The 8,703-nt window shown below is 57.5% G+C and overlaps 1 protein-coding gene across 1 annotated transcript in view; it reads right to left on the minus strand.

Annotated features, from left to right (window-relative positions):
* Positions 1–8,139, minus strand: part of Atp2a1 (ATPase sarcoplasmic/endoplasmic reticulum Ca2+ transporting 1) — an 18,792-nt gene extending 10,653 nt beyond the window's left edge. Inside the window, exons 1-9 of the mRNA XM_004622915.2 lie at positions 7,824–8,139; positions 7,546–7,563; positions 7,095–7,177; positions 5,605–5,709; positions 4,478–4,616; positions 2,661–2,741; positions 1,581–1,666; positions 1,155–1,452; positions 829–995 (exon numbers count right to left, since the gene is read on the minus strand). Of these exons, the coding sequence (XP_004622972.1) occupies positions 829–995; positions 1,155–1,452; positions 1,581–1,666; positions 2,661–2,741; positions 4,478–4,616; positions 5,605–5,709; positions 7,095–7,177; positions 7,546–7,563; positions 7,824–7,941 (1,095 nt within the window). The 5' untranslated portion in view covers positions 7,942–8,139. The remainder of the gene's footprint in view (positions 1–828; positions 996–1,154; positions 1,453–1,580; positions 1,667–2,660; positions 2,742–4,477; positions 4,617–5,604; positions 5,710–7,094; positions 7,178–7,545; positions 7,564–7,823) is intronic.
* Between the last annotated feature and the right edge of the window lie 564 nt (positions 8,140–8,703).

The raw sequence follows: 8,703 nt of genomic DNA on the forward strand, positions 1-8,703 counted from the left end.
AGTCCAGGCTGGCTTCAAACTCAAAGAAATCCTCCTGCCTCAGCCTCCCTAGGTGTGTGCCACCATGTCTGGTGCTTGTTTTTAAAACAGAAGCCTATGTGTTTTATTTTACATACTTAAACATTATATAAGCCAGGTGAGAGAATCACAGTTTTGAGCCAGCCTGGGCAATTTAGCAACTTGATGAGACCCTGACTCAAAATAAAACACTTTCAAGAAAGGGCTAGGGATGCAGCTCAGTACAAAAGCCCTGGAGTCAACCCATAGTAGAAGAGAAAGAGGGCGGGAGACAGAGGGAAAGAGGGAGAGAGGGAGAGAGATGCCGTGCAGTGAGCACTTGCTGGGCCCTGTCCTGAGTGACCACTCTTAGGGCGCAGTTTGAGGCTTAGGCAGGAGCTCCGGGACCGATGGCTTTGAAACTCAGTTCTGCCACCTTTCCCCCCCCGAGATGGAGTTTTGTTACATCGTCCAGGTTGACCTCAAGCCCTGCACTCAAGAAATCCTGCCTGAGCCTCCAGCATAGCTGGGACCACAGGCGACGGCCACTGCGCCTGGCTTTGCTACCTGTGTCTTTGGCCAAGCTACTGAACTGGCCAGAGCCTGACTGTCCCTCTGAACAGGGGGCCAAGGAGGCCGAGCCTGAAAGCACTGATGCAGAGGGTCAGCAGGGGCCCCGGCTGCGTCTGGCCCAGGGACCGCGCCTGCAGTCCCTGGAGACCTCTTTCACAGGCAATTGCATGGTGCTCTGTCTGACTCCAAGTACTTCCCAGGGCGGCTGGAGAGGCTGCCACTGATGAAAGGAAAACCCCATCTTTGGAGGCTCCTGACCTTGCACACCGACATCTGGTTGGTGGTGAGGGTGCCAGTCTTGTCGGAGCAGATGACAGACGTGCAGCCCAGGGTCTCCACGGAGGGCAAGCTCCTCACGATGGCGTTCTTCTTTGCCATCCGGCGGGTGCCCAGGGCCAGGCAGGTGGTGATGACAGCAGGAAGACCTGTGGACAGGGAGGGGTGTGAGGGTGAAGCAGGAAGGACGGATACAGTCCCCAAAGACGTCATCAGGTCCTGAGGCGGCCTTCAGTGCTACCATGTTGGGAAAAGGTCTGCAGACAAGATTTGCAGCTAGGAGGAGAAAGAAAGCCAGGCCGCCATACCTTCTGGGATGGCAGCCACAGCCAGGGCCACTGCGATCTTAAAGTAGTAGATGGCACCCCGGAACCAGGAGCCCCCGTGGACGGGGTCATTGAAGTGGCCGATGTTGATGAGCCAGACAGCCACGCAGATGAGAGAGATGACCTTGGAGAGCTGCTCCCCGAACTCATCGAGCTTCTGCTGCAGCGGGGTCTTGTCCTGCTCTGTGGCAGCCATCTGGTCACGGATCTTCCCGATCTCCGTGTTCACGCCGGTGGTGGCCACGATCCCCAAGGCCTTACCGGCTGCGATGTTGGTGCCCTGGGCAGGTGACAAAGAGGCAAGGCATCAGGTGAGGGCTGACTCTCAGGCTGCAAGCCCCACGCAGGGCCCGGTCTCTTCTGACGCAGCCACACTTCTCTCCCCCACTGGGGGCCCAGCCTACTCACCGAGAAAAGCATGTTCTTCTTGTCCTGGTTGACAGCTCGGGGATCGGGGACAGGATCTGTGTGCTTGATGACAGACACAGACTCACCTGTGGAGAAGGGGCCAAGAGGGGCTTTCAGATGACATCACATCCCCCACCCTGACTTCCTGCTCCAAACCCGCTCCCTGCTCAGCCTGACTGGCTGTTCCTGCCCAGGCTCTCACGGAGAGGGGGTGCTGCAGCCGGGATGTCCTGGGGCGACCTCCCCAGCAGTCTGGGAAGGAGAGGCAAAGCCTTCTCTATCCTTCTGAACCTCAGGGTCAGGGCTGACCAGGCCCCACCTCCTTGGCCTTGGACCCAAAGCCTCACAGTCTGGACCTCCCCTCACTCCTATCACTCACCAGCCACCTCCACAATGTCCCCGGGGACCATGTCCTGTGCCTTGATCCTCTGCACTTGATCCTGGCAAAGACCAGGCCAGTGCACTAGAGGAAGGGTGGCCTCGGGAGAAAGCTGCTGGGGCCACATGGGAAGCCCACTGCACGAAGGCTAAAGAGACCTTGACCAAGCAACAGCTGACCACATACAGCTGCATGGCTTGGATCACTTAACCTCTGTTTACTCTTCTGTAAATCATGTGCAGTCCTACAGACATTTTAGGACAATGTCTTGGTGATAGCCGAATACACTGCTGTGTGGGGACGTGGAAGAACAAGGCGGGAAGTCCCACTTTTGGGACACTACCTCCCTAACGTGAAGGGCAGGTGCTCAACCTGCCCCACAGGGCCTTGGGTAAGGTCCCTTCCCAGTGCAGAAACAGCAGCCATTGTATCCTGCACCTCACGGGACAGTTCTCTGGCTAGAGGTGTCCCTGTGACCCCGTAGAAGTGCTAGATCAATGGCAGTATGGAGAATGGCCCCGAACTGCTAGTCCTCTCCCACAATGCCTTGCGTCAGCGAAGCCTGAGCCGAGCTGACCCTGCTCCCTTGAGGATCCAGGCACCAAGCACAGGCCCTGCTGCTGTGCACTGTCCCTCTTCCAGCTGGTGCTGCCGGCTCCTCCCTCACCGTCCCCTCCCTCCCTGTTCCCAGGCCAGCGGACCTGTCAGGATGGACTGGTCAACCCGCAGGGTAGTGGACTTGATGGAAAGGATGCGAATGTCTGCAGGGACTTTGTCCCCCACTGTGGAGAGAGGAAAGAAGAACAAGATCAGTTGAGAATCGAGTTTTCCTTCTTCCCAGGGAAGCCCCAGTCTTTGTCTGAACCCCTGATCTCTTCAGTCTTTCTCAGGCATGTACCAGATGTCTTGTCGGGCCCTCTGCAATTGCCCCTGTGGGCCCAGCCTGCCCCCCTCAGAAACATCATCCCTACTCTCACCTTGCGGACTGCCTTTCTTCCCACTGGCTCAAGCCCGTGAAGAGAGGGTCCAGCATAATTCCTGGCACATACTATGTGCTCATTAAATGCACCCTGAACAACTGCAGGGAAAGCTAGAGCTTGGCCAGCTACAACTGAAAACGGGAGACCCCTACACAGAGGGAGAGGCAAGAGTGGGAAAGGCAGGGAGGGGAGGCAGGAAAGTAACTGAGAAGCTGGGTAGCCGGGTGAGTCAGAGGGAAGCGGAGTCTGAGGAGGAGCTTGCTTGAGCACACAAAGGGGAAACAGGGAAAAAACTCAGAGCTGAGAAACCTCAATAATCAACCGAGAACAAAATGAGCTTCAGGCAGAGAAGAGTGAGGCGCAGGGAAGACAGGAAAGGATGCGGCCGGAGTAGGGAGGTCACAGAGCCTGGAGGCCAGGCATTAGCATCTGAGGGCAGGCGGGGGCAAGGGCCAGGGGCCCAGACAGGAGGGGCGCTGCCTGACAGAACAAAGCGCAGGCTAGGGCAGGGAGGCCCACAGCCGAGACTCCAAGGCCCTCTCAGACCTCTGCCTGATTCTACACTGGTCCTATAGATGACAGTGGGGACAGAGTTCGTCTGCTTTCCTTTCCCTTGGTCCCTAAGGTCCCTAAGGTCCCTCGCCCCCAGCCAGAGGAAGGAGATGGAGGAGGGAGGAGGTCGGCCATGAAGTTGGGCAGACACCGTCACCCAAGCCTAAGTGATATTTATAGACATCCCTGATGCAGACTCCAAACTGTCACCGCAGCAAGATGGCCCTGCTGTGGGGTGCTGGGGTCTTCAGCTCACCCACCCTCCCTCTCCCCATGCTTCTGCAGGTGATGTCTAGTAGAAGGACAGAGGCCTAGAAAGACACAGTCTCCATGCCAGGGGCTTGGAGAGGTGGGCAGGCCTGCGCAGGGCAAATATAAAAACCGCTGAAGGGGGCAGAATCCCAGTAATCTTAGCCACCCGGCCCCCACCCTCCCCGGGAGGCATTAAGTGTCCCTCGCAGGGGGCGGGGCACTCCTTGGGCTCCCCTCCTCCCAGGTCCCGTGCTCAGAGCTGGGACCGGAGTTTCCCTTACATGGTTGGGGGCTTGAGATTCGGCCCCCCCTTCCCTTCTGCCCTCACTCCTTCCCCTTTGAGAGGCCTCAAGGGCACGAAGAGGTCAAGACTGAAAGCTGACCAAGCTTGGGGGTGGCTGGAAGAAGAGGGACGCCAGGCCCGGAGGGGGTGGGGATGGGCCCATTGGCAAGGGCTGGGTTCCACCTGTCGCTTGCAAGCACTGGCTGAGAGGAGGGGTGCAGGGGTCTGCCTGCAGCCTCAGGACAGGACTGGCTGTTCCTGCCCAGGCTCTCACGGAGAGGGGGTGCTGCAGCCGGGATGTCCTGGGGCGACCTCCCCAGCAGTCTGGGAAGGAGAGGCAAAGCCTTCTCTATCCTTCTGAACCTCAGGGTCAGGGCTGACCAGGCCCCACCTCCTTGGCCTTGGACCCAAAGCCTCACAGTCTGGACCTCCCCTCACTCCTATCACTCACCAGCCACCTCCACAATGTCCCCGGGGACCATGTCCCGTGCCTTGATCCTCTGCACTGACTTGCGGTCAGCCCGGTAGACCTTCCCCATCTCGGGCTCATACTCCTTCAGCGCCTCGATGGCATTCTCTGCATTGCGCTCCTGGGGGGACAAGGGATCAGGGCAGGGCCATCAGAAGGAGGCAGGCTGTGGGGAGGGAAGTCCAGGGGCGGGGTGCACAGATGGAGGAGCAGGGACCAAGGTCCTGGGGGAGACAGGACACTCCCAAGGAGACAGGGCTATGCAGCTCCAGCTCTGTGTGTGTGTGTGTGTGTGTGTGTGTGTGTGCGCGCGCGTGCTTGTTGAGAAAGTTATCACTTATGATGAACAACAGGTAAGAGAGGTCTGGGCAGAGCAAAAAGAGGTTGGGTGTGGTGACACCACCCTGTAATCCCAGCACTCAAGGAGGCTGAGGCAGGACTGCAAAGTTGAGCCCAGCCTGGGAGATTTAGCAAGAGCCTGGAAATGTAACCCAGTATACAGTCCTATTGCAATAAATTAAAGAAATAGTCAAAATCAGGAAGCAAGGGACAAGTAAAGGGTAGTAAGGTAGGAGGAAGAAGAAAAAAATATGATAGCATTTTTTTGAGATCCTACTATGGGCCAGGCACCTTCACATTCACCTTTGTTCAATGTCACCACAAATCTGAGTGATGGGATTAGGATTAGTAGCTAGGAGTGATGGGCGCATGCCTGTAATCTCAGTCCTGAGGAGGCTGAGGCCTGAGGATCGCAGTGTGTTTCAGGCCAGACTGGGCTACCTAATGAGCTCAAGGCCAGCCTGAACTACAAGACACACCCTGTCTCAAAAAAAATTAAAAAAAAAAAAAAGGTTAGGATTAGTATCCTTATTTTATAGATGAGGAAATCAAAGCTTAAGAGATATGGAGGAATGTGCTCAGATGGGTCATACAGCCAGCAACCGACAGGAGTTCCCAGTCTCCCAACCACTGTACCTCTCCGTCCCATCTCCCAACTAGGTGAGAGGATGGAGGTGTGGTGCAGGCCAGGGGAGTGATGGAAGCAGAAGAGGGGGTGTTGGTTCTTAGTGCTGGAACGTAAAGGGGAGGAAGTCAAAGCTCAGGCTCACCTGCCAAACCCCCACGATGGCATTGGCAATGAGGATCAGGAGGATGACAAAGGGCTCAACGAAGGCAGTGATGGTCTCTTCACCTTCCTCAAACCAGGCCAGCACCTGCAGGGCAGGGGCGGGAGAATAGCTGGTGATACAGGCTCCCAGCCAATAAAGACAGTGCAAGGGTTTCAAAGACCGCGGCTGCAGAGGTAAGGCCATGGGCAGAGCTGTGGGGGAACACGGGGGCCTGCAGCCCCCAATCTGCGTGCAATTCTGCACCCGGGGATTCAGAGCATGCGTGCAGCCCCTGCTGTAACTCAGCGCCTCCTGGTGAGAATAACAACACACCACTGCAGGATTAGCCTGGAATGCTTTCAGCTTTCCCTAACCCAGCTGTGGGCTTGCAAACAAAGCTCAGGGAACACCCACGTCAGCTACCCCCACGGTCACATCCCTACCACGGAGCCAAAACCCGATAGGAAACACCCTGCGGTCCTTGCAAGCAGGAGCGTGGCCCCCCACAGCCCTCCCCCACAGCCCAGGCAGGGAAGCTCCAATTTCACAAGGGAGCAGGAGGGGGGATAGGGTTTCGGCCTGTACACGCCCCGGCCCAGCTGTTGCTACTGCCAGGCAGCAGCCACAGGCAAATGTCAAGGAGCAAATCTGAGAAGGCGGCAGGGAGGCCCTGCCAGCTTGGGCTCAGGGCTGGACCAGGCCTCCCGTAAGGAGACCAAAGGATAGGAGGATTTCTTTTTTTTTTTTTTTTTTCCTCCAGAGTCTTGTCTTCTGGTAGCACAAAAATGTTAAAGGAAATTGTAAATTGTAGAATGGGATTTTGGGATTATGCGGTGGCCAGGAGCCCCCAACAGGGGCTATGGACCCTGCAGAGCAGGTTCCAGGGAGGGCCAGGAGGACAAATGGGGTAGCTCCCAGACTACGAGGAACCAGGGGAGGTGGAGAGAGCTCTGGGTTGGGCAGGATGCCTGAAGAGGAGAGCAAGTGGAGGGGCCTCAGGCACATCTGCAGCCAACCTCGCACAGGCAGCGCTTTCCCGCCTCTCTGTGCGAGTCTTTCCTCGACCAATCAGCGTCAGAGGCCGGGGAGGGCGGGGCATGGACACAGCGTGCTCGGGGATTGGCGGAGCGGCCGCCGCTGGGCTCGCCGGGAGCGATCGTGGCCCGCGAGTTACAGCCGGCGTCGGAGCCCAGGGACAGCGCGCCGCTTGGGGGTAACCCGAGCCCTCGATGCTCTTGAAGCTGCGAGGGTGGCTTAGCTTGGGTGTTTTGGCCGAGAACGCCCGTAAAGCTTAAAATAAAACCCGCCTGTGGAGTGTGAGAAAGGACAGAGGACGGGAATCAGCTCCCCCACCAGCGCCTAGCTCTTGTCTGGAAGATAGGATGCTCGGGGCTTGGACTGGAGGATCGGGGACTTTTCTTCTTTCCATGCCCAGCGCTCCACCCACCCAGTCACACCCCTGCCAGCCCCCAGTGTCCTCTCTCACTTACAAAGGAAATGCAGGCGGCCAGAAGAAGGATCCGCACCAGGAGGTCTTCAAACTGCTCTACCACCAACTCCCACAGGGACTTCCCTGGGGGCAGAGGCAAGGGGAGGGGTTCCCGGGGTTAAGATCCCAGGGCTCAGGATCCCGGGCTCTGCTCGCGGGCTGGGTGCGGGGACCGGAGTGCCCAGAATCCCTAGGACGATGGGCAGGCAGCTTGGTAAGAGAGAAGGGCTGGGGGAGCTGCCAGGAGTCGAGGCAAGCTCCTCCGGGCTGTGGGCAGTGGTTCAAGGGTGGGGCCCCCAAGGAGAGAGAGCCTGGAGATTTCTGTCCGGTGGCTTCCAATCTTAGGGGAGGGACTCTAGCCCTTTGGGAAGGGGTATGGGGTCTCTAAGAAGATAGAGTAGGACAGAGGAGCGAGGGTCATTTGTGAGGGCTCAGGGCTTCCAGGAACTTACCTTCCTCAGCGGGGAGCTCTACCCAGAGAAAAAGAAGAAAAAAAGATTTTCATTTGGGGTTTAGTCTCAGGTCCCCCACCCCCAGGACTTTGTGGCTGAGGTAAAAGAATCACCACCAAAAGGGCACCAGGTTCATCAAGGTCATCCCTTAAAACCTCCCCAGACTCTGAGACAGACAGAGAGAGAGAGAGAGAGAGAGAGAGAGAGAGAGAGAGAGAGAGAGAGAGAGAGAACGAACACAGGAAAGGGATACCAGCCTCTCCTTGGAGGACACTTACCATTGGGGCCATACTTTTCCAGATGCCGCTTAACTTGGTCCGGGGTAAGGCCTGTGGTCTCACTCACCCCAAAATAGGCCAAACATTCCTCTGTGGTCTTGGCGTGTGCGGCCTCCATTATGCTCCCTTCTTGGGGGCCAGAGGTGGTGTGTTCTTTCTGGGGGGACTCTCACTTGTGGGGGGCCTTCCTCTGTGTCCACCTGCCTGTTGGTCTGGGTTTCTTCCCTTTTTCTCTCCTGCCCCCCCCCAGATCTCTCTTCCCTCCACAGAGCTCTGACCCTGTCCCACTTGCAGCAGCCGGCCACCCCCGTGCCCCCAGCTGGTCCTTATGAGGGAGTGGGGGGGGGCAGGCTCCCCCCCTCCCCCAGATCAGGGATTGGCTGGCTGAGACTCCAACAGGAGGGATCAGAGAGAGAGAGATTTCTGCTGACAGAGGGGGAACAGTGGGGCTGCAGCCTGAGATGTCACTCATGAGGGAAGCAAAGGTGGCGGGTGTGTGTGTTGTGGGGGGAGAATTCACTTTGTGTCATCTGCTACTGACCCCTCCCCCTGTTGCCCAGACTTCCCCCCTTGCACTGAATTTCCCACTCCATCTCATCCCCCCAGTTCTGCCCCTGAGCCCACTTCTACCCTGGGGCTCACCTTTCACTTCCCTCACACCCTCTTCATGCCCCTTCCATCCGGAGCGTGTTTCCCTCGCTACAGGCTCCTCACTCGCGTACTGGGTTGAAAGAGCAACAGAGATACCCCATGCTTCTTCGGGACTCAAGTCGGGGAGAACATCTTTTGAGGACCAGAGGAAGTGGCTCTAGAGGACCAAGGGAAGTAGGGAGGGGAGAGGGCCAAGGGACAGGGCAGAAGATGGTAACCCTACCCTAGG

Source organism: Octodon degus, unplaced genomic scaffold, assembly GCF_000260255.1.
Source record: "Octodon degus isolate 3935 unplaced genomic scaffold, OctDeg1.0 scaffold00001, whole genome shotgun sequence".
Taxonomy (NCBI): Eukaryota; Metazoa; Chordata; class Mammalia; order Rodentia; family Octodontidae; genus Octodon; species Octodon degus.